Raw genomic sequence first — 26,187 nt, 5'->3', positions numbered from 1 at the left:
CACAATGAAATTTCTACAGTTATTGGATTTAAATGCCAAGTATGTGGTGCATTGTGTTTGTGTGGGAGGTATGGGACTGACCAAATTTGCTGCACCTGGAACCAGGGACCAATATATGTATGTGGTGTCATCGGAGGAACAGTGTATTGCGTTTTATCTGGAGGGGTTTGTGGTTTGAGAAATGTAGGCTGGACACAGGATAGATTTTATTGATGATATATTTTTTCTGCTCCCACTAGATTGCTAGATTTGTGTGTCAGCTGGCTTTGGTTGGTGAGTATGTTTTATGGTTTATATTTATGTTTGTTATAGTATGTGTGTTTGTTGAATATTGAAGTTGGTGTTAATACAATATTTTGTTAATTTTTGGGTTATGTTGTTAGTTGATGGTAACTGGATTGTGATTGGTAGGTATTGTGGAGTTTCTTTTATCTACATTGGTGAGGTTAGGCTTCTGATATTAAATATATGGATGTGTTTGTGGTCCCATGAACTTTGTTTTAGCTATATAGTTCAAGGGAAGTGTTAGATTTTGAATTTGTTGTGTTGTGTGTGGTTTTGTAGTACCATAGATTTAGTTTGAGCTATTTAATTTATTTATTCATTCTCAGACCATTAAGTACAATAGCATCTGTCATGTCAGAAAAATTACAGAAATAATGTATACAGAGATAAAATATTAACAAAGTGGAGTAGGATTAGATTGGGATAAGTCAGGAAGTAGGCGATGGCCTAACTGAAGGAAACATCCCCCATTCACCTTGGCAGTTGGGGGAAACCATGGAAAAACTAAGTCAGGATGGCTGGGCAAGGAATAAACCCTGGTCCTTTTATTTATTTTGCCACCTGATGTATTTCAGATGACACTGTGGCAATAACAGTTTCCTACAACTTCATGTATAGCACAGATTACACCATGATCCATTTATGACTATTTCTCTTAGATTTAAATTTGCATACATTTATTATTGTTTTTTCAGAATGAATGATGATTACTTCTGTTTCTGAGTTTTCCTTGCAATAGTCAGTAAATTCATTTACCGAATCAAATGGATGTTTCTCCAGTATTTCTCTAACTGTGTGCTTAAAGGTATTAATGTTCTTTATTTTGCTGATACTGTTTGGAAGGCAACTGAATAGGTACATCCCCATGTGTGTTATATGTCTCTCATAGTGACTCATCCTGTGTTGGGTTGCTTTTAGTTTCCAAAAGTTTCTTGTTTTATGTTGATAAACATCTTCATTTTTCTTAAAAGTACTAATGTTTTTCTTAGTGTGTACTAGTATTTTATGTATATAAATATTTGCTACTGTTAAAGTGTGTTGCAGTTTCAATTTTGATCTGCAGCTTGTTCTTTGTCTCTCTTTAGTCATTATGTGTATAGCCCTTTTCTGTACATTGAGTATCTTCCTCATGTGTACTGAGCTTCCCAGTAGTTCTATTCCAAATGACATTATTGATTCAAAATGCACAAAGTAATTTGAAGACTGTAATACTCTCAGTTTTGGCTAACTTCCGTAGTGCAGCATAGCAGCCTGAATTTAATTTACTGTTTTTAGTGTTGTTGCGCTCTTTCCATGGTAATTTATCATTAAGGTGAACATCCAGAAATTTTACTCGTACTTGTTCAAGTTTGTTTTTAAAGCCCATGATTTTGTAATTTAGCATCAGTTTATTATTTCTAAACAAATTTTCTATTCTGCATAATATTCTTCCACCTTCATGCATAGTTTCTAGATCCATTCCATTTATTAAAATGTTTGTGTCATCCATAAATAGTACTGACCTTTGTTGAATATCCCTGATAGGTCCTTAATATATGTCAAGAACGGCAGTGACGCAAGGACACTTCCATGTGGCACACCATTCTGGATCATCCCCATGTGTGAGTAGTATTTTTTTTCTCTCCTTGTCTGTTATTTTTACTTGTTGTTATCAGTTGATTAAGCAGGATTTAGTAGATTCAATGCATTGCCTCTCACAACATAGAATTTTACTTTTTCAGGGAGAATGTTGTGATTAACTTGGTCTAAAGCTTTTGATAGATTACATAATACTCCAATTATTCATTCCTCACTGTGAAATGTTTGTTTTGCTGAGGTAGTAGACTTATTTTTTTTAAAATCCTTGTTGGCTTCTGTCTGTGATGCACTGTGATGTGAAAAAGCTTAGTAATATACAGGGCGATTCAAAAAGAATACCACAACTTTAGGAATTTAAAACTCTGCAACGACAAAAGGCAGAGCTGTCGGCGAATTAAGGGAGCTATAAAGTTTCATTTAGTTGTACATTTGTTCGCCATTTCAGCCAATAAAGTTTTTGGTCCCTTTTTCTTTGAAGGTGCTACTGTAACTGGACTACAGTATCTGGAGATGTTAGAGAATTGGCTGTTCCCTCAGCTCGAACAAGAAGCACAACAATTCATATTTCAGCAGGATGGAGCGCCACCACATTGGCACTTATCTGTCCGTAACTGCCTGAATGTCAACTACCCGAGGCGATGGATCGGCCGCCAGGCAGCCCGTGACAGAGCACGTCATCACTGGCCTCCAAGAAGCCCTGATCTTACCCCCTGCGATTTTTTCTTATGGGGGTATGTTAAGGATATGGTGTTTCGGCCACCTCTCCCAGCCACCATTGATGATTTGAAACGAGAAATAACAGCAGCTATCCAAACTGTTACGCCTGATATGCTACAGAGAGTGTGGAACGAGTTGGAGTATCGGGTTGATATTGCTCGTGTGTCTGGAGGGGGCCATATTGAACATCTCTGAACTTGTTTTTGAGTGAAAAAAAACCTTTTTAAATACTCTTTGTAATGATGTATAACAGAAGGTTATATTATGTGTCTTTCATTAAATAACATTTTTAAAGTTGTGGTATTCTTTTTGAATCACCCTGTATTATACAGAATGCGTTCAAAGATTTTAGATATTACTGGTGTAATACTAACAGGTCTGTAGTTTACAGATTCTGTAATGTCACCTTTTTTGTACTGTTGTAGCACCCCAGCAGTTTTTAAACTATCTGTATACAGTCTTTCCGTGAGTGCTTCCTTCATCATTTTGCTCAAGTGTCTGATGATGAATTTGGATGAAAATTCAGTAATCTTATTTGATATACTGCAGATGTCCTGAGTCTTTGCTATACAGAGTTTCATAGTGGATGTCTTTTTTCTATTAAAGAATTCAGAACACTTGTTGTTGTTGAGTTTGATGTATCCTGTGCTGGGTTTTTCCACACATTTATGTAGTAGTCATAAAATGCTTTGGCTATAGTTTCTGGGTTTCTCTGTAGTTAATTTTCCCATCTGATTTCTTTGGGGCTATGATTTTTATATGTTGCTTTTCCTGTTTCTGAATTTATGGTCATCTACACTGTTTTTGTCCTGTTCAACATCCATTTTCTTTGCATATTTTGTTACTTTGTTAGATTTTTTTACATTCCTTATAGTACCATTTTAGATTTAAGTCGTTAGTTTATATTTAATTGTTCTGTCCAATGCTTTAAGCCTTCTGCTTGAAACAATGATGCCCTTTGTAATCCATTTGCTCTTTCTGTATTTGTTATGCATCCATTTTTGATAGGAAATTCCTATTTAATATGTTTGCAATCTTTGGTTATGAAGAACCCAAAACTGTATGCACTCACATTGTCACCTTGAATTTCATTCCAGAGTTCTTTAGACAGATTATGACTGAAGGTACTTATGTTGTTCTCTCTCTAATTAAAGACCACTGCATTAAGACTGGAGTAGCCACCTCACTCAGTGGTGTACAGGTCAAGTGAAATTTTCAATACTGGGTTTTGGAACTACGTGTGGGTGCATGGTATCATGGACTTTGTTTGAGCTATGATTACGAAGGATATTGTTTCCTTTGTTTTTGCATTATTATTTGTTTTGGTAACCCTACATTATTAGAATTGTCATACATATAGTTTGCCCTACTCAAAACCCCCTAATTTCTGTGGTGGTCACATTAGTTTCATTGTATTTCTGCAATTAAATATTTTTTGTATTGTTTGTGCCTGTAATAAGTGAAATCATGGTACATTAATCCAAATTGATGAGAGTTCTCGACCATCGACCATTACTCAAAAGCAGTCAAATGAGTATTTTGTTATGAATTACAATTCCTTGTAACATTTCCAACAAAGCTTAGTTTGGTACTAGGCTTCCCCACTGCTAGATTGACTTGATTGTTCCACTTTCAATTGCCCAGGACAGATACTCATAGAGTCTTGACAGTTGTGACTGATTCCAGTGTCTAACTGCCAATTTCGTAGTAAAGTGATGTGGGATATTTTTGTCTATTTATGTGCAGTTCATTACATTTATGTATGTTGATGGTTGTCTGCAAATCTTTACATAATATGCTAATTACCTGTAAGTCTTTATGAATTTATAGTAATTTACAGATTCAGGCAATGAAAGTGTGTGGTGCCACCCATGTGCTGTAACCCTTGATGTAACTGTGTTGTGTTGTATGGTGTCATGGTAGTGTGGCATATTTGAAATGGATCACATTTTCAGAGGGCGTGTTGGTGTATGCAGTGGCACCCTAGTGTTCGATGTTTCTAAATTGTTTGTGAGCCCTGGTAGTGATTCATTGTACATCTTGAGTACTGTTTGTGAGAATAGTATTGGAAGAGTTGGTGGTGGTTTATTAGTGAACTGTTTTGATGTTGGTACTTAACGGGTGATAGATTCATTTTTAGATTAGATTAGATTTACTTTCATTCCAATTGATCCGTAGTGAGGAGGTCCTCCAGGATGTGGAACATGCCAGAAAAACACCAATACATGACAAATATTTACAACTAAAACAAATAAGCTAATGTAGCATTCCACAGGTCCCAAGTGGAATGATTGTCATTTTTTAATGAACACTATATGAAAGAGTCATTTTACAAATACTAATGCACTGAATTTAAAATAAAAAAAGTTTTTTATTTATTTATAAGGTAATAAACATGTAACACAACTACTATAATACTTATTTACAATGAACACATTACTGCACTGAAATGGTGCAGAAGTTAGATTGTACTTACTTACACACACACACACACACACACACACACACACACACAAATTTTCAATGAACACATTACTGCACTGAAATTGTGCAGAAGTTATATGGTACTTATATACAAATCAGTTGGTTTTACTGAGAAATTCATCAATGGAGTAGAAGGAGTTGGCCACCAATAAATCCTTTAGGCTTCTCTTAAACTGAATTTGATTGGTTGTTAAGCTTTTTGTGGCTACTGGCAAGTTATTGAAAATGTGTGTTCCTGAATAATGCACACCTTTTTGTACAAGACTAAGTGACTTTAAATCCTTGTGAAGATTATTCTTATTTCTAGTATTGATTCCATGAATTGAGCTGTTGGTTTGAAAAAGTGATATATTTTTAATGACAAATTTCATTAAGGAATAAATGTATTGGGAAGCAGTAGTTAGTATCCCTAGTTCCCTAAACAGGCTTCTGCAGGATCTTCTTGAGTTCACACCACATATAACTCTTACTGCACATTTTTGTGCCCGGAAAACTTTAGCTTGGCTTGATGGATTACCCCCCAAAAATAATCCCATATGACATTATGGAATGAAAGTAAGCATAGTATACCAGCTCTTTCATTTTTATATCCCCTATGTCTGACAAAATTCGCATTGCAAACAGAGATTTGTTAAGACGCTTCAGCAGTTCTGTGGTGTGCTCCTCCCAGTTGAATTTATTACAAGCTGTAATCCCAAGAATTTAACACTGTCCACTTCTTCTATCTTCTTGTCATCGTATGTTAGACATATACTTGTGGGACACCCCTTACAAGTTCTGAACTGCATGTTGTGTGTTGTTTCAAAGTTTAGTGACAAAGAATTGGCTAGGAACCAGTGATTAATGTCCACAAATATTTTATTGGCTGATCTTTCTAAGACTACACTTGATTTGCTATTTATTGCAATGTTTGTATCATCGGCAAACAAAACGAACTTGGCATCTGGTAATGTTGCTGATGAAAGGTAATTGATATACACAAGAAAAAGTAAGGGCCCCAAAATGGATCCTTGTGGGACCCCACATATAATTAGTTCCCAGTTGGATGATGCCTGATAGCTTGATACATGTCTCTTTCCTAATAACACCCTTTGTTTCCTGCCCTCGATATAAGATTTGAACCATTTTGCAACATTTCCTGTTACACTATAATATTCTAATTTACTTATAAGGATATTGTGATTTACACAGTCAAATGCCTTTGACAGATCACAAAATATACCAGTTGCCTGCAATTTTTTGTCTAATGAATTAAGCACATTTTCACTGTAAGTGTAGATAGCCTTCTCAATATCAGAGTGTTTAAGTTATTAGCACAATGTGTTGTTTATGGTTGGAGATTTAATTTTGTATTTCAGTTTTTGTTGCTTTTAGTTTTTTTTAATTGTGTTTTTGTTGATTTTTGAGGATGTTGTTGGCCATATTTTTGCATTAATATCTGCTTTGATATATCTTCATTATTAGGATAGTTGTATATTAAGTTTGTCCCTGCCCTAAACCCAGTAATTGTCATGGTTGTCCCATTAGTTTCATGTTATTTCTTCAATTAAATATTTCCTATATTGTTCATGTGTTTTCACATGTGTAGTGAATAACATGATTGCCATATTGTATAAACTTGAAACAGGGAAGTTTACCATCCTGATGATGTCATGGGCCAAAGCTTTCTCTTCTAACAGTTGTCTTCCATCTCAAGTAATTGTTTTGGAAGTATGTTTACATTTTAGTGCCATCATGAGCAACTAGTGCCTGGATAGACAATTTTGATCAGTTACCTTCCATCTCTTAAAGATATCTAGCATATGACTTACAATCCACTTGGGTTTTCATTATAAATCCTTTACATTGTCATTTTCTTCAGGGCTGAATGTTTTTAATCATATTGTTATTGCACAATTAAGCAGAAGTATCTTCCTATGTTTCTTAAAATTTTATTCAATAGCAGGTTAACTGGTGCTATAATACAGTGTTTTCCAAAGTGAGGCCTGCAACACCTAAAAATTGAGATGTTTTGTAATAAAATGGAACTCGCAGATGTTATGCAAGAAGTATCTTCTCAGTTACTAAAAAGAACACAGTTAGAAATTATATCTATGTTTGTAAATTCATCTGTTTTCCTACTTTACTAAGTTTCTGCCCTAAAGCTGGTCAACCATTTTAGAGGACTGCTACAAGTGTGTGTGTGTGTGTGTGTGTGTGTGTGTGTGTGTGTGTTTTTCAAAAGCAGTGGTACATTAACTGTACACCACCTCAGAATTTCATGGATATCATCTTCAAGTGCTGGAAAGCTCCCACCAACTTTTTTAAATGTTAGTCATTCCTTTGTAGGCCTCCCCCCACTCTCAGTTTCTTAAAAAATGAGAAACCTGTCTCAAAATATGTCTCTAGACCTGCCACTGTGAGTAACTCTGGACTCAAATTTTGTGTGGTTAGTGTAAAACTGTCTTGGAAGATAGATTCCAACAGAGAATTAAGTGTTGCTTTGATTTAATCAATTTTTGAAAAAAATTAAAAATAGCAAAATGATACACACACAACATTGATTTTTAATCGCTTCCTTTCAGCAAAGGTAAGAACAACTCTGAACTAATAATATTGCTCTGCAGTCTTATTATTGTTGAAGCAAAAAATTTCTAGGTCTTTAATTTTCCGCCGGCCAGAGTGGCCGAGCGGCTCTAGGCTCTAGGCGCTTCAGTCTGGAACCGCGCGACCGCTACAGTCGCAGGTTCGAATCCTGCCTCGGGCATGGATGTGTGTGATGTCCTTAGGTTAGTTAGGTTGAAGTAGTTCTAAGGGACTGATGACCTTAGATGTTAAGTCCCATAGTGCTCAGAGCCACGTTTTTTAAAAATTTTCCATGAGTGCTCAGTTAAAAATAGAAATAAAGTAAAATAAAATACAATAAAATTTGGGACTTGCTTTATTGTTAAGCAATGAAGAGAAACTACACTCAATGTTCTTTTTTTCCTCAGCAACAAAATCATGTGATTAGATGAGAAAACCCTGGTTTAACTGCTCCTCAGCTTCAAGTTTTCATTGCCACTATACGTATTATCATGCACATTTTCTTTGTCAATTTAAGTTGAGTGGGATTTAAGTATGACTGATCACACACACCTCCAGCCTCAACAAATGGTGTTAGGCATGTTTTTCCCCTTCGTGGAAAAATGTTTTCAAAGAAATTGAAGTTTGTAGGTCTTGGTTGCATTTGCCCTGTGAGTGTGAAGAGTTGTCTAAAAAGGCATTGCAACATTTGATGCCTTTCCCTACCACTTATATGAACAGAACTTTTTCCGCCTTGTAGTGTTAAAACCTCAAAACAAAACTTCCTTAATGTGGAACTGGACCTAAGATTGATGTTTTCAGTGGAATTTGGAAAAACACAAAGAATTTCATTCCTCACATTAGTGGCCCCACATTTGGGAACATTGTTTATCAAGTGAATTTCCTTAAAAGAAAGACATTGATTTTCAGTTACTATATTTACTGTACTGTATTATTCCATTGAAATTTCATTCGCTATCCGACACTCGTGTGCCTTTAGAATAAATTACTTGTCGCATTAATTTTCATGATTATTTTATTGATGGTCATTCTAATTATTACATGTTTTTATACCACGAAACATTTAATATAGTATTGCAAGGGGGTCTGCAGATCACTTTCCAAATAAACAGGGGGTCCGTGTTACCGCAAAGTGTGAGAACCACTGCTATAGTAGCATTGCAGTCTCTGAATCCTGTCGCTATCTTTAATAAATTAAGTGCTTCGAATGTTTTGGTTGCCTGCAACTGTAATATGTCGACAGCTTAGTAACAGTTTTAAAAAAAATACTTGTAGTTCAATTTCGTAGTGCTGTGTGTCCTTATCTTTGTCTCCCGTTCATGTATACATATGTCAGTCCATAGGCAATATTTGAAATTTCCCCCTATTACTGTAGCATGGTCAGGAAATTTACACAATATTTTCTAGGCTTCCTTTGAAGTATTCCACAACTTATATGCTTAACCCTTGCAATACCAAAATACCGAGGATGAGGGGGGGGGGGGGGTACTTAATGCCCATGTTTTGAAATTACTGTAATCTAGTCATGTATCTTGTATTTCAAAATTTTGAAGAAGTATTTGTTTTTAGTGATTTATTATATCAGATTTTGTAATTGTTTCGAATTCGTCAGTGAAACATAGTCCAATAATTTTAAGTCTTAGTCGTGAGTCTGACATTTCGCAACAAATGTCATAGTCATATTTTCAGATTCAGGACTCTTATTACACATCTGTTATCTTTACAAAGTATGTTATGAATAAAACTCAGTGACAGTTAACAAAATCTTTATTTCTTAAAAAAATAATTGTGGTGGTCATAATAGTTCCATTTCTCTCTGTGTACACTTTACGGAAAATATGCTGGTATTGCTGAGATTGTACTAAAATATATTTTCAGGTTCTGGACCCTACTTATATACCTATTTAAAAAGGCTGCTGTTAATAAAAGTTAACAACAGTTAATGAAATTTGTTTATTTTTAGTTTTTTAGTGTGGTGGGCATAAATTACACCCCCTCCCCCCACCTTCTCCCCTTGCTAGTATGCATTACAGAAAATGCGGTGGTATTGCTAGGGTTAAAATGAGTCGGTCGTATGAATATCCAGTAATCATTTTTAGCCCACCTTTGACTCTTTTATCTTCATCCATATTATCTCATATACTAACTCTTTATTTGAGTAACTGTTACTGAGTCTTTAATTGCAATACATGTGTTTTATTGATGGTGGCAGTCAAAGCAAAAACAATGTTGTTGATCAGAGGCTTTTGTTTTGACCATAATGGAGGTGCAGACCTCACCAAGGTGCATCTCAACATCTTGGAGAGTGGCTTGGAATTTGGAGGAGGAGCATGTGAATTTCTACATTTACATATATACTGTGCAGATCAATATTGGTATGTAGCAGAAGGTGTTCTTCATTGTACCAAATATTAAGGTTTCTTCATGTTTCATTATCAGATAGAACAAGATAGGACATGGGAAAAGAACATTACTTGTATGTATCTGTGTGAGCTGCTATTACTTGAATATTTATCTCTGTTATCTGTTCAGAATATAAAAAGTTGAAGAACATCCATAGTTTCCATTCAGAAAGGTGGTTCTAGAATTTGTTTGGGCAGGTGACTGCGAGGCATGTTGTGTCTTTCTTAAAGAGCCTGTAATGATTTTTAGCATTTTTATTACACTCTGCCTCCAGTGAAACAAGTGTGAGCTAATTACTTTCCTCATTGTGATAGCATTGAGTCTACACTTGCATATTTATTGGAGGTGAAATTTACTCTTTCCACAGCCACCATATCATATAAGCATACAATAAAGGATCCTTCTTTCTATGTATTCGCAATACATTACATTTGTCTATGTTAAGGGTCAGTTGCCACTCCCTGCACCAAGTGCCTATCCGCTGCAGATCTTCCTGCATTTCGCTACAATTTTCTAATGCTGCAACTTCTCTGTATACTACAGCATCATCCGCGAAAAGCCGCATGGAACTTCCGACACTATCTACTAGGTCATTTATATATATTGTGAAAAGCAATGGTCCCATAACACTCCCCTGTGGCATGCCAGAGGTTACTTTAACGTCTGTAGACGTCTCTCCATTGATAACAACATGCTGTGTTCTGTTTGCTAAAAACTCTTCAATCCAGCCACACAGCTGGTCTGATATTCCGTAGGCTCTTACTTTGTTTATCAGGTGACAGTGCGGAACTGTATCGAACGCCTTCCGGAAGTCAAGAAAAATAGCATCTACCTGGGAGCCTGTATCTAATATTTTCTGGGTCTCATGAACAAATAAAGCGAGTTGGGTCTCACACGATCGCTGTTTTCAGAATCCATGTTGATTCCTACATAGTAGATTCTGGGTTTCCAAAAACGACATGATACTCGAGCAAAAAACATGTTCTAAAATTCTACAACAGATCGACGTCAGAGATATAGGTCTATAGTTTTGCGCATCTGCTCGACGACCCTTCTTGAAGACTGGGACTACCTGTGCTCTTTTCCAATCATTTGGAACCCTCCGTTCCTCTAGAGACTTGCGGTACACGGCTGTTAGAAGTTGTGACTGTCCGATTGAGCACTAACACCAACAGCAGCTGTTTAGTTACAAGATGATGTAAAATTGAAAGTAATTAGGGTAGAGACAAGACATAATGTAAAGTGTGCAATGCAGTACAATATGAAGTGAATATAAAGACCTTCGAATCAAATAGAAATAAACACGTTTTGCACTGGAAAGACGTACATATTAAATCACTAAAGTTTACAGGAAAAAAAAAAATCAATGATGTTGCATAAGACAAATTATGTTTTCAGTACCACAATTTGGCAGATCAGAATTGGTATACACAGACGTTATTTGTGAATGAATTGCTCACGCACATGTTTTCATACCTAGAAACCTTTAATGACCACCGAGCAAGGTGGCGCAGTGGTTAGCACACTGGACTTGCATTCAGGAGGACGACGGTTCAGTCCCACATCCGCCATCTGTGATTTCCCTAAATCGCTCTAGGCAAATGCCGGGATGGTTCCTTTGAAAGGGCATGGCTGACTTCCTTCCCCGTCCTTCTCTAATCTGATGAGACCGATGACCTGTCAGTTTGGTCCCTCCCCCCCCCTCCCCAAACAGCCCAACCCTTTAAGGACCAAGAAACGTGTTTGAGTCATAAAAGTAGCAGCAGATTCAGATCTGAGGAAACCATTATAATCTTCAAAATTCCACGGCTTCTTTTGCTTCTCTTCCTTCTGTGAATTAATAACTTCTCTCTTTGTTACATGAACTAAAGTAGCTTTACCTGTTAAGTAAAAGAAGGAATTGGTTGATGGGACCTATACCAAGTTAGCAAGCAGTCAGCTTGGCAATGATCTGGGTAAGGGAGAACTTAACGCTCCGAGGTGTGCTGCATGCAGCGTGGAGTAGTGGTTAGTGTTGTTGACTGGTGTGCTGAAGGAGAAGTTACTTGAAGTTCCCTATGTTTGTAATGTTTGCATATTCTGGAATATTTGATATCTGTATAAATAGCAGCTCCCTCCATCCAAGAGGCAGTTCTGTAGTCTGTACATTGGTATCTGTGATAAATGTGCTTTCAGTGCTTAATGTTGTAATTCATTGATGACCGTGCTTTCAGATTTTGACTTGATTGTGGTTACGACTTGACAATGTTTGGTGGAGTAATCGTGTACTTCAAAACATCTACATCACTGTGGCTCCAATTAAGCACCATAAGAGCTATTGCTTACTCGAATACAGGCTGTACATCAATCCTAACGTCTGTGTATTCAGGAGATAAATAGATTCTGAAATAGCAGGTGGTCAGCTACACGTCAGGCATCCATAATTATTTTCAGTAGAGGTCAGTCAGAACTCAATGAAATGGCTCAAAGGAATTGATGGAGTCACCAGATACAACAGGTGTGATGACATAAAGTGTTTGGCAATTGTGTGCTCTTACTTGCGTGGCACAGCTCAGCAGTGATCTGAGAACAATGGAGAGAAACTCAATAAATACCAGGCCAAACTAAAGAAAACATTTGGTGACAATTGAGATCAAGTCCACTTTGTGGAAGAATGAGTGAAGAGCAGAGCGAGGAAATGGGCTGGGCAGACTGGCTGTATTGTTCGAGGTTTGAGTCCTCCCTTGGGCATGGGTGTGTGTGTTGTTCTTAGCATACACTATTTTAAGTAGTGTGTAAGTCCAGGGACTGATGAGCTTAGCAGTTTGGTCCCTGAGGAATTCACGCACATTTGTGAGAAAATGGCACAGTCATATGTGGTCTCTTCAAAAAATTCTGGAACATTTGTTGTTTCGTGCGATTGGTGTGTTGGGGCGAAATGTGGTTAACATCCCTGCACACATCTGTGTTTAATGTGTAACTGTCAGAAGTTTCAGTGTTGTGTATCTGTTAGTTATTGTTCAGTGCTGTATTGAGTAGAATGTTGTGTTGCACAGTTTGCAATTTTCAAGAGGGCAGAGTTAGAAGAACAACGTGTTTGCATTCAGCTGTGTGTGATACTCAGGAAAATTTTTACAGAGAGACACCAGATGATGCAGAAAGCCTATGGTGATGAGTGTTTAAACCGTACTCGGTGCTACAAATGGTTCAGATAGTTTAAAAGTGGTCAGACGGAAGTTAAAGATGATCCTCATTCAGGACACCCTTTGATGTCTACCTATGACTCTCCTGTCAGGAATGTTAATCAGATTGTACCTGCCAACCAGAGACTGACTGTCCGAGAGATTACATAAGAATGTAACATTTCAGTTGGATCATGTCATGAAATTGTGATGCAGCATCTTGGAATGCTTTGTATTGCTGCCAAGTTCATCCCATGGCTTATGAGTGAAGATCAGAAAGACCTTCGCCTCATAATCTGTGAAGAGCTTTTGGACTAAACAAATGAGAATGAGATGTTTCTTAAGAAAATCATAGCTTGTGATGAACGTGGGTCTGTTTTTATGATATTGAGACCAAGGTTGAGTCTTCACAATGGATTGTGAATGGTTCTCAAATACCAAAGAAAGCTTGTCAGGTCAGGTCAGCTGTCAGAGCCATGCTGATAGTTTTCTGTGACTTTGAAAGATTAATTCATCATGAATTCGTACCACAGGGACAAACTGTTAATGGATGGTACTATCGGGACGTGTTGCGATGCCTGCAAGAAAATGTGATAAGAAAATGGCTGAAATGTGGCGAGACAATGCATGGCTCTTGCATCGTGTTAACACATGCGCACATTCATCCCTGTTGGTGTGTGACTATTGGGGGGGGGGGGGGGGGGGACACTGTGCTACCTCATGTTTTGTACACTCTGGATCTGGCCCTTGCAGACCTTTTTTTTATTTTCAAAGTTGAAAATCCTGTTGAAAGGATGAAGATTTGCAATGATAGATGAGATAAAAGAAAACTTGCAGACAGTGCTTCACGTGATGAAGCAAGAGGTGTACCGAGACTGCTTCTGGAAGTGGAAACGGCATTGGGAGCAGTGTATCAATTGTGGAGGAGAGTATTTTGAAGGAGACCATGCGTAATAGGTAAAAGGTAAGACAAAGTTCCACAATTTTTTGAACAGACCTTGTACATACAGAATGTTTTGGCCTTATGCCGCATTGGGAATCTAAATATGGCAGAACTGAAAAGATCTCGGATTTGGTGAAAGGAGTTCAGTTCTGGTATAGGAAGTCACAACAACAGAGGAGTTCAAGTGGTGCCAGCACCTTGAGGAAATGCAACAGAAAAGAGTTGTATGAAAGAGGTATGACTGACTGCCAAATGTGGTTTCTGTGGCAGTTATGGAAGACTATCAGTGACCTTGCCTCTCTCAGGCACCAGGCAGTAACGGCAGAGGTACAGCAGTTTGTGACAGCCAGAAATGTTGAACCAAGTACATCTACATCTCTATCCATATTCTGCAAGCCACTGTATGGTGCATGGCAGAGGGTGTCATGTACCACTACTGGTTATTTTCTTTCACGTACCAATTACAAATAGGCAAATTGAGTGAGGAAAAAAATGTCTGTCTATAATCCTCCATACAAGCTCTAATTTCTGGCATCTTATCTTTGTGGTTCTTACGCAAATATATGTTGGTGGCAGTAGAATTGTTCTGCAGTTGGCCTAAATTTCCACATTAGTGCTTTGCTAAAATAGCGTTGTCTTCTCTCCAGGGATTCCCATTTGGGTTCGCAAACCACCTCAGTAATACTTGCATGCTACCAGTAATAAGTTTAGCTGAATTATCTTCCTTTAATCCAACCTAGTGAGAATCCTAAACACTCAAACAGCACTACGGAATGGGTCACACTAGTGTTCTATACCATCTCCTTTATGAATTAGCTACACTTTCCCAAAAATTCTCCCAATAGAATGAAGTTGAGCATATGCCTTCCCATCTACCAACCTGATGTGCTTGTTCCATTTCATATTGCTTTGCTATGTTACACCTAGATATTTAATCCATGTGACTGTCAGGTAGCACCCTATTATTGCTATATCTGAACATTACAGGATTGTTTTTCCTACTCATCTGCTTTAACTTATATTTTTCTACATTTAGTGCAATCTGCCATTCACACACATGAGATAGCAGCTATGAATGGTGGCCCCATCCATCAGGAGGTAATAGAGAATGTCGAAAAACAGGTGTATCAATCTTTAGCATCAATCTTCACCAATAGTCAGATGTGCCATGAAGAATAAACTTGACTGACACGGAGTTATACAGCAGCTGGCAAGTGATAACGCAGCATCCAACCAATGCAGTTACAACCAACTCCTCCACCAAATGTAATGCCCTGCAAGTGAACAGACATTTGGAGGGCAGAGTACAACATGCTGGTATGTTTATACTGAGGGTGCCCAGATCTGTTGTACAGTGCTGCAGATAAAGAAGACACATGCTCAATGGCTATTACCCTACCAGACGACTGTCACAACAGTTCCATTCAAGCCAGTCAACGGCAGGCAGTTATACTTGATCTGTCTGAAGATGCCCATCGCTGTAACCTGGACGAGGTCACCCTTAAACCTGTCGTATCCGTTTCCTGTCACTGTTCATAGGTACCAGCCTTTCACCTAGCTGCCAAATTCAGGAAAACTAAGCAAGTTGGCCACCAATGGAGGTGATGCTGCCACTGCCACAGATGCAAATCCTCTGACGACGATAGTTAGCAAGATGACAGTAAATCTATTAACGTCATCATTGACGGTCAACCTGTCTGAGTGCAAGAAGCTTCCTTTTCTACAATATCAAATACTTATTGTCAATAACTAAAGTATACAAGTTCTGGGATATGGAAACGATTGTGCTGAAAATTGCAAATGGGATGTCCATTCAGCAGACAGGAAGATGTATTGCAAGAGTAACGATCAATGACAGAATACAGCCCTTAGAATTTGTCACTTTAAAGGAATGTAATCATAATGTTATTCTTGGGTAGGACCTCTTACTGGAAAATCAGAGCTCCATTGACAAAGTTATTGAACTAACACATGTAACAAAGATTGCTTTTTGTGGTAGCTGTTGAAGACATTATTATCCTGCCAACATCAATAAGACAAGTTCTTCTCATTAACGTAGTTAAGCTATCAAGCTTTTGAAACTTCCTGGCAGACTAAAACTATGTGCGAGACTGAGACTCGATCATAGGACTTTTACCTTTTGCAGGCAAGTGCTCTATTAACTGAGCTTCTGAAGCCCAGCTCACAACCCATTATCACTACTTTACTCTGCCGGTACCTCATCTCTTACATTCCAGACTTCGCAGAATTCCTTCTGCATAACTTGCAGGACTAGCACTCCAAATTACACACAAGAACTTCTGTGAAGTTTGGAATGTACAAGATGAGGCACTGGTGGAAGGGAAACAAACAGTAATGATGAGTTGCGAGTTGTACTCGTGTAGTTCAGATGGTAGAGCACTAGGTTCCAAATTCGAGTCTGTGTCTGGCACACAGTTGTAATCTGCCAGTAAGTTTCACATTAGCTCTCACTCTGATGCGGAGTGAAAAATTCGTTCTGTGTAGATTTCACTAATTGTAAAAAGCTACTTGGACTCAAAAAATAAATCTACGTAGCAGCAATGATCTTTAACATTACATTCAAGGAGAACTTTGGATCACTGATTGTCACAAGCAGCCACAACTCATCCTTAGAAGAATGTGTAGCAACAGCCAAACCAATCTGTAATTGGCAAATCAGTGCCATCGTCAGAGACTCATGCTCTGCTGCTACTACTACAGACAATGCAGTGGAGGATGCTGCTACCAGACTGCCAATAGGATCTGGCCTAACTGAGAAACAATGTTGCCACATGTTAGCTGTTCTGCACCAATTGTCGGGTGCCTTCATATTAGGAGTGGAGAAGAGACAGACCGAACGGCCCTTGGTAAAACATGGTACAACACTGGAGAACGTCTACCAATTAGCCAGTGAATGTAGATGGTGTCCCCAGCTGAATAGCTCTTAATTCAGGAGGAAGAGGAGAAGATTCTGCAAGATGATGACATTGAATCATCACAGTCTTTAGTCCTCTCCTGTGGTCTTTGTGGTGAAAGACAATGGCATGTTATGTTACTACGTCAACTGTACAAAATCACAAAAAAAAGTCTACCCATTGCTGCACATAGAGCATAGAGCGATTAGAGGCTTGAAAGTTGCTAAAATTTTGATAAGTTTATCTTAGGGTTTCTTTTCTATGCTGTTTCTTTGAACCTACGATGATCCATAATCCCCCAACTTACCGTTATTGCAAACATGAAATAATCTTACTGAGGTGTATCATAACATGCAGTCAAAACTATCTTGTTCCCGTAGCAAAACAGATTTAAAATTCATCATAAAGTTTCTCTCTTGCAATGCAAGTGTCCTTAAAGTTGAATTGACAACATACATTCAGAAATACTGTACCACTCACTAATTTGATTCTGAGGTAATGGAGGCTCCTGAGAGTGTATTGAGCATATTAATAGGAGAAACGTTCTGTCTGTGTTATGCAACTGGAATGAATGAGAACATTGGGTTTGTGTAACATCTGATTAATTTTTGAAATTTGTATGTTAATAAAATATTATTGCCTAATACATAAAACAGCGACAGATATCATAAAGGTAAATTTGTCTTTTTTTCAGTCATTTGGTCAAATTTCACAAAATGAATAATGTTGATGGAGTAAAAAAAGCCTAGAGTATTTACCGTATTTGTTATTCAGTAAATTGTGTATTTTGGCTGAGATTCCAAAAAACAAGCTGCCACAATGGATGAATCAAATGATATTTTGGTTTGTGCATCTGAGTACATTAAAGGTGAGTTCAACATTATTTCTTTTGAGTGCCCATTGCTTAATTTATGCTTGACAACCTGTAGTTTTAGAAGGATCACAGAAAATATTGTATTAAAAATTAACATCACATATTGAAATGTATTATTGACTGACATTTGGATTTTCTGATTTAAATTTAAAGAAAGGAGTCAGTGCGAACTGCATAAAACCTCTGCAATACATGTGATTGGTCAAATTATTCGATACACTGATCAGCCAGAAATCATGACCACCTACCATATAGCCAGTATGTGCCTCTATGGCACAGATAACAGTGGCAAGGCATCATGACATGGAAACAGTTAGGCCTTTGTAGGTCACTGGAGGGAGTTGCCACCACATCTGCAGACACAAGTCACCCTATTGTTGTAAATTTTGGGGAGGAGGGCAATGAGCTCTGACACCACGTGCAGTCGCATCCCAGATGTGTTTTATCAGGTTCAGATCTGGTGTTCTGGGGGGCCAGCACATCTATTGGAACTCGTCACTGTGTTCCTCGAACCCGTCCCATCACACTCATGGCCTTGTGACATGGCACATTATCTTGTTGAAAATACCACTGCTGTTGGGAAACATGATCGTCGTGAAGGAGTATGATGCTCCTTGGCCATCATGGTGCCTTGCTTAAGCTTTGCTGGACTCATGGATGCCCATGCGAATGTTTCTCAGAGCATAATGGAGCCACTGTCAGTTTGTCTCTGTCCCGCAGTACAGGTGTCAAGGAGCCGTACCCCTGCAAGACGATGGATTCGTGCCCTCCCATCGACGTGATGAAGAAGGTATTAGGATTCATCAGACCTTGCAACCCTCTACCACTAAGACAACATTCTGTGCCAATGGTCATGTAACCATTTGAGGCATAGTTGCCGATGTGGTATTAACATTGGCACATGCATGGGTTGTGGCTGAGGAGGGCCATCGTTGAGAGTGCTCGGTGCACTTTGTGTTCAGACGCGCTTGTATTCTGCTCAGCATTAAAGTCTGATGTTAGTTCTGCCACAGTTCGCCACCTGTCCAGTTTTTCCGGTCTGCACAGCCTCAACATCTGTAATGAGGGGTGGCCGCCCAGAGCGCGCGCGTGCGCGCACGCCTGTGTGTGTGTGTGTGTGTGTGTGTGTGTGTGTGTGTGTGTGTGTGTGTGTGATGCTGATATCACCTGGACGGGTTTATATCGATAGCAGGTCGGTGGTCATAATGTTTTGGCTGATCAATGTACATTAAGTAAATGTGAAAAAAAGGATACAACAGACTACTAATTGGCCTGTACTATTGTAAAGCTTGATAAGGTAGGTACTTTCTTTGTGAGAACTGACAGTGTAATATTGTGAATTGTAAGATACTCCTTACGTGGTTCAAATGTGGTAATACCTACATTCAAAGGTGCGGTATGCCAAAAAGTGATTCATACTGTGAAAGTTGAGATTTTGCACTGAGGGGATAGGTTTTATAAGATTCCAGGAAAGATTCCACAGTTGGGTTGTTTCTGGGAGTTATTGACAATTTTAAAATGTTTTCATTCTACTTAGTCGTTTTGTGACATTAGAAATCCACACCAAGTAGTTTATTAAAAATTTTGGTTAATAGGGTGTCTTGTAAAATTTCTAATAGGTATTAAGAAGTTTTCTGATCATGGCTGTAGCTATAGTGCGATACACGCCATTAATAAATGGGAAATACACTACATTAGAGAATACGAATGAAGAATGTTTTTTTAAAGAGTATGTACAGTTAGACCTGGGAAAAGGGTTTTATCTGGTAGACACTTTAGATGTATTCAATTCCTTAGATATATTTTACACCATGAAATTTATATGTAGATTCACTGTGTCGAGTTTCATGTAGAGAAGGCTAGCTGTAATAGGAAATCAAAACTAGACTAAAACATTGCAATAAGATCCCGAACTGTTGTCAAGAATGAAATATGCATGTGATGCCAAAATTATAAAAAACTCATTACACTAAAGCTGAATATATTTGCAGTATCTTTAAATGACAAAGATAGTGGCATTGGTGCAGCATTAGCTATAGTGCTGTAAAAATAGATGACAGTTTTTATGTAAGGTGTTTGAGAAATTTTTCTTAACTGTAGCAGAAAGCATGGAGGTGGGGCCCAAAAAATGAAAAATTAAATCAAATATATTGTCAGAAATTCCGTAATTGGAACTGGAGGTGTCCACATGTGGCAAATGAGAAAGAGTTGATGGAAATGGACTATTAAAGACTTACAGAATTTCTCCATAATTCACTTGCTAATAATTCAATGATTCAACAGTTCTTGAATTAAGTGGATTTTTATTCTCACTGTTAGGGAAATGCAATTTGACAGTGACAAGTAAACACAGGCTTAAGTAGAAAAGTCAGCTAGGTCTTGAAGTGAGATACAGCAGGCCATGATATGCATGAAGTTCAAAATTCCTTACGGTAACAATTAAATAATGGAAACAGGATGGAATAATAACAATATTATGAAAATGATAGATTACTACTCGCCTTATATGACCACTGGCTCTGGCTGCTGAGGCTGTGTGTGTGTGTGTGTGTGTGTGTGTGTGTGTGTTTGTTTGTTTTTTGGCTGAAAGCTTACTTGTTTGACAGTATTTTTGTTGTGCTTATGTGAGTCAACATCTTTGCTATATGGTGAGTAGTAATCTATCCTTTTCATAATACTGCCAATCCCTTAATTTTTTGCTAGTTATTTCTTCTGTGCACAACTGGCTACTAGCCCTCATGTCTTGTTTCTTCTGGTTTACTTTCCCACTTAAAAAACTTTCTAAAACTCACCCACTGCTTTTAGTGCCTCATTTACTCATGTAATTCCCTCAACTTCACCTGATTTACTGTGACTGTGTTCCATTACCCTTGTTGAGCTTTTCATGATGGTTGTCTTGTAAATTATAATGCCACTGGAAAATATCCAAGTTTTTTCTTCTTCTTCCCCATGATCTTCAGTTCCCTTTCCAAATTTCCCCTTGAGTTCCTTTATTGCTTGTTCATTGTACATATTGAATAAAAGAGGGAATAGGCTATAATTGCTGTCTCATTTCTGTATAAGCTGTTAGTAACCTTTCGACTTTGCTATCTTCAAAAGATTGAAGAGTGTAACCTGTCAATATTGCCAAAAGCTTTTTCTAAATCTACAAATCATGTAAATGTGTTTGCCTTTCTTCAACTGATCTTCTAAGAGGCGTCGTAGGGTCAGTATTGCCTCATGGAACCCGAACTGATCTTCCTCAGGGTTGGCTTCTACCCCTTTTTCCATTCTTCTATAAATAATTCTTGTTAGTAATTTGCAACCATGAATTACTAAACTGATGGTTTGGTAATATTTGCATCCATCAGCACCTGCCTTCCTTCAGATTGGAATTTTTACGTTCTTCTTGAAGTTTGAGAGTGTTTCACCTTTTTCATAAGTCTTGCATACTATGTGGAACTGTTTTATCTGGTACAGTCTCTCAAGGATCTTAATAATTCAGAGAAAATGTTGTCTACTCTAGGTTCTTTTTATCAACTATGGTTTTTTAGTGCTTTTTCAAATTCTTCTTGAAGTATCAGATCCCCATCCTATCTTCATCTACTTCCTCTTCTCTTTCTATAATATTGTATTCATTTCCCTTATACAGCCCTGCTGCAACTTCCTTCCATCTTGCAGCCTTATCTTCATTGCTTACTGCTGGCTTGCCATCTGAGCTGCAATTATTTACACAGCTGTTTCTCTTTCCTCGAAAGATGTATTTAGTTTTCCTATAGGTGGCATTTATCTTGTCTGTAGTCCTTTCATCAGTTAAATTTGGTATCCAAAGAATTCTATGCATCCTTGTCTTCTTGCTCATTCAACCTTCTGCTGCTTTAACTATCGTTATGTCCCCTCTAAAAGCTACCTATTTGTCTTATGCTCTACTAATTTCTCTTGTTTAAATCTGTAATTGCCTACTGCCTGCTTTGAAACTTCAAAAACCTCTTGATTCTTTCAGTTTATCCAAGTCCAGTCTTCTAAATTTTCTACCACTCTACAAATTCTGCAGTTTTTATCTGCACTTCATAATCAGTAAATTGTGCTCAAAGTCCTTGGAAATGTTTTTTAGCTTAAAATCTGGCTTGAAAATATCTGTCTTACCGTTATATAATCTGTTTGAAACATTCCAGTGTCTACAGGTATCTCCAACATATACAAGCTTCTCTCATGATTCTTAAAACAAGTGTTAGCAATCATTAATTAGTGCTGAGTGCGAAATTCTACTAGGTGCCTTCCTGTAGCATTTCTCTCTCCCAGTTCTTTTCCTATTGTCCATTTCCAGTCCCTCTTCACAATGAAATTTTAGTCTCTCTTAACTACCTGAATAATTTCTTTTATTTCATCATACATTGTTTCAAGCTTTTCATTGTCTTGGAGGTAATAGACATACACACTACCACGATGGGCGTTGACTTCATGTCTGTCTTGGATACTACAATGTTTTCACTGTGCCTTTTGTAGTAGCAACTGCAGCCTTCCTATTTTGTTATTAATTATTATGCCTAATCTTGCATTTGATTTTGTATTGACAACTCTGTATTGATCTGGCCAGAAGTCTTCTTCTTTCAGTCACTGTGCGTCATTAATTCCCACTACGTCTAACTTCGACCTACCTGTTTCCCTTTTTATATTCTTTACTCTCTCTGCCTGATTAATGAATCTTAACATTCCTCCCTTTCAGGTCATGAGTAGTCGACACCAGATCTGAATGAGAACTGTTTTACCTTTGGAGTGTTTTACCCAACAGGATGCCGTCATCATTAAGCAATACAGTAAAACAGCAGGCCCTTGGAAAATATAATGACTTTTGTTCCACATGTTTTCAGCCATTCAGAGTATGAACATAGCAAAACCATTCTGGCTAATTTTACAAGGCCTTATCAGTCAATCATCCAGACTACCTCTTTCCACAGGTAGCTCCCCATTGTGGTTGCAACTGTGGTATGGCAGTCTCTAATGTTGAGGCACACAAACCATCCCACCTTGTCTAGATCCATGATTCACGGGGGTGCTACATACTAAGAACACTTTAAAGTAGCGGATAAAAAGAAAACCAGATAAATGGAGACAAGTTAGATGTTAGGAAGATGTCACATACTAGAAAAGTCTGTGAAATGTGAGCGTCTTCCAGCATATTGAAGGTTCAGATAACTTCTATGAGAATGCAGCTGGATGATATCCTCAATAATAGTGGTTGTTGAGGACATTACCTGGCTGCATTTTCGTAAGTTATTTGTACAATAAAAGTTTCTTTAGGTAACTAGCAGAAGGAGTTTTAAGAAATTGTTTTTTTTTTTTTTTTTTTTTTTTTTTTACCTGAGATATGTTTTCATTATAGGGGATCACAGTCATTCTTCCCCTCTTTGTCAGTCACAATTTTTTGCTATCTGCATAGCTAATGAAAATGTTTATGTTTATTTGTGATTATATTTGTTCACAGATCGGTTATATTTTGTTACACTGCGTACTAATGTGAAGCCGAGGTCAACTGCGAACACTCATTATTTCAGTATAGATGAGGAGCTTGTATATGAAAACTTTTATGCTGATTTTGGGCCTCTGAATTTGGCTATGCTGTATAGATACTGCCAGAAGGTCAACAAGAAACTGAAAGTAAGTAGCCTGCAGCAGTACTAATTAAACATTTTATTTATATTTATTGAACTGAAGTTCAGTATACCCATCTCAAAATGTACTGTGTGTCGTCATGTGTTTTGATATTATGTAATAGTATGCAATTTGGAATTACTTTTGAGAACGTAACCTTTACAGACGTATTCACATTCACCCCATGAAAGTCTTTGAGGAATGAGGGAACAGCCACTGTAAAGAGACAGGGACAGAATTTGTGAACATTCCATTAACGTTCTGACAGAAATGAGTTCTCCACAAACGCATGCTCTGTAATTCAGATACACAGGGGCCTTATTCACAGTCTTGATCATTATGTGACAAGTTAGTCGTAAAAGACTGTTTTGTGACAGTTTCTTTGGTGACACCAAAGGTTGAAATTTCTCTCATTTAGAAACTGTGTCTAATGGTGTGTGTGTGTGTGTGTGTGTGTGTGTGTGTGTGGGGGGGGGGGGGGGGGGGTGCGATAATACCACTCATCAGAATTCAAGGAGCTTGCGAGACTGAAGCTAATTCCAATTGACAAAAGAGTTCTACCCTACCTAATTAGCTACTTGCATTTACCATTACAATCACTTTGCTGCTCTGTCACATGGGGGCTTAACAAAAATTGCCAGAATAGTTTTGGAACTCTTGGCAATAAGTTGCACGATTTCTCCAAGACACAAAATATACTAACCGCATGTTGCTACCAGACAGCCATGAGCGACAGTCTGTAACAACACTGAGCTAGTACACAACTTGATTATCAGCATCATCCATCTTGATGACGCTTGCTTGAATGACAATGTGTGATGTCCCATGAGTTTAGTTCCATCAAACTATCTCAGTCTTAAGTCTGCATATATTGTCACCAGCAAAAATATTTTCCGAAGCACCAGTTAAAAGCACTACCTTTACGACTATACATATTCAGTCGTAAGCAGTGTCAAATGAAACCATACAAGTGTATGGTGTAATCAAGGTAAGTTGCCATCTGACAAAAGTCCTACCTCAGCCAAGCCCTGACAAGTTTTCTTACACATAATGATCTGTCACTCCTAATTATGAACAGGGGGACATGAGTGACACCAGACAAGCCACCTTACCGATAATTTTCCTATCAAAATTGTAATGTCCTACATTGGTTCTTCCAGTGAAAAATCTTCTGAAACACCATCTGAAATAATTCTCCCATAACTCTTATTGTTATAGGATGTGTTTTTTGGATGGACTATTTTCTTTCCTTGGTTGTCCATTCCTTGCACTCATCTACCTGCATGTTGCCAAGGGTGTCTGCCCTCAGAAATTGCATCTAAATTTTAGTTTGTGCCTTTCATATTCTTAGGCCAGCTTCCTGAAAACTTTTTCTTGCCACACTGGAAAAACTATCTTGATGATGTGGCGCCAGTGGGTCCTCTGTCACCCCAACGTGTAACAGTGGATGCCTCCAGCCCCTGCATTCTACCACAGATTATGATTCCTAAACTGGATTAAAATTGAAATAGCTTGTGATCCATAACTCCTGTCATCTTAGAGTTTCTCTTAAATAAATGAGCACATCCATACACCTTTTGTTCCAACCTCTTTTTACTGTTACTCAATTCTTATGCATGCCTAAACAAGTAGATTGGGTTCCAAACTTACTACAGAAGAACATGAAGAGAAACATTGTTATATGTGAAGGCTATAATTTTGACAGGTGAAAAGAAATAAAAACAAGACAAGATTTGGAAGAATTGTTGATTCATCGTAACATGGAGGTGAACATGTCTGTGCTTACAAGAATGACTTCACAAAGTTGGTTATGGTGTGTGTGTGTGTGTGTGTGTGTGTGTGTGTGTGTGTGTGTGTGTGTGTGTGTGTGTGTGTGTGTGTTAGTAGAGCTGTATGTGAGTCACATATAGTTCCTAAAGAAATGTCTTACCTAACATCAGAACTGAAGCAGACAACCAAAAAAGTCAGGTTCCTCAGTGAGCAAAGTATGAATGTCTTTAGAACAATATTAAGTAGGGAGCTATTGACTGAAATTCTGTAGGCTCAAGGACAGTGGATTACAACTGAAATATTGGATTACTTTAAGAAACTACAATAACTGAGATGGATTGGCAAAGCTGAAAATTATAAAAAAATTACATGAAAACTACAGGGAAAATAATGAGGAGGGGCAAAGGCAAGCACAGTTACCACCACCACCAACACCACCACCACCACCAACAACAACCAAAAAGTAAGATACTGGCTATTTGGAATGTAATCCATGCTGAAATAAAGGAAAAAAGTTGGATGAAACAGAGATCAGGTCAGTTTATTTATTTAGCGTATGGCAAGTACAAATCACGTATGAAAAATCTAAAAGTACATAACACACAAAACAGTTACAATATCACAAAGAAACATCTAGGTTAGAAATATAATCGATTGCACTGTTAGTCGCATCCATGAAGCCCCTTTTTGGCCCAGGGTAGGCCCTCAGAGGGCATTCTACCACGATATGGTGAATTGTCTGCCTGTCAGCGCCGCAGTCGCACTGTGGTGATGGCACTATGCTCCATTTGTACAAGGAGTCCGCACAACGGCCGTGGCTCGTCCTGATCCTGTTAAGGGTAGACCAGATTTTGCGGGGCA

At 38.0% G+C, this 26,187-nt stretch overlaps 1 protein-coding gene across 1 annotated transcript in view; it reads left to right on the top strand.

Moving 5' to 3' along the window:
• The window catches only part of LOC124721090 (dual specificity protein phosphatase CDC14C-like), a 245,174-nt gene that overhangs the window by 8,049 nt on the left and 210,938 nt on the right, over nucleotides 1–26,187 (top strand). The window contains 3 exon segments of the mRNA XM_047245902.1: nucleotides 1,810–1,886; nucleotides 17,746–17,919; nucleotides 23,390–23,562. Of these exon segments, the coding sequence (XP_047101858.1) occupies nucleotides 17,871–17,919; nucleotides 23,390–23,562 (222 nt within the window). The 5' untranslated portion in view covers nucleotides 1,810–1,886; nucleotides 17,746–17,870.

This window comes from Schistocerca piceifrons, chromosome X, assembly GCF_021461385.2.
Source record: "Schistocerca piceifrons isolate TAMUIC-IGC-003096 chromosome X, iqSchPice1.1, whole genome shotgun sequence".
NCBI classification, from domain to species: Eukaryota; Metazoa; Arthropoda; class Insecta; order Orthoptera; family Acrididae; genus Schistocerca; species Schistocerca piceifrons.
Note: the sequence above shows the minus strand (reverse complement) of the source record. Positions and strands in the feature narration are given on the sequence as shown.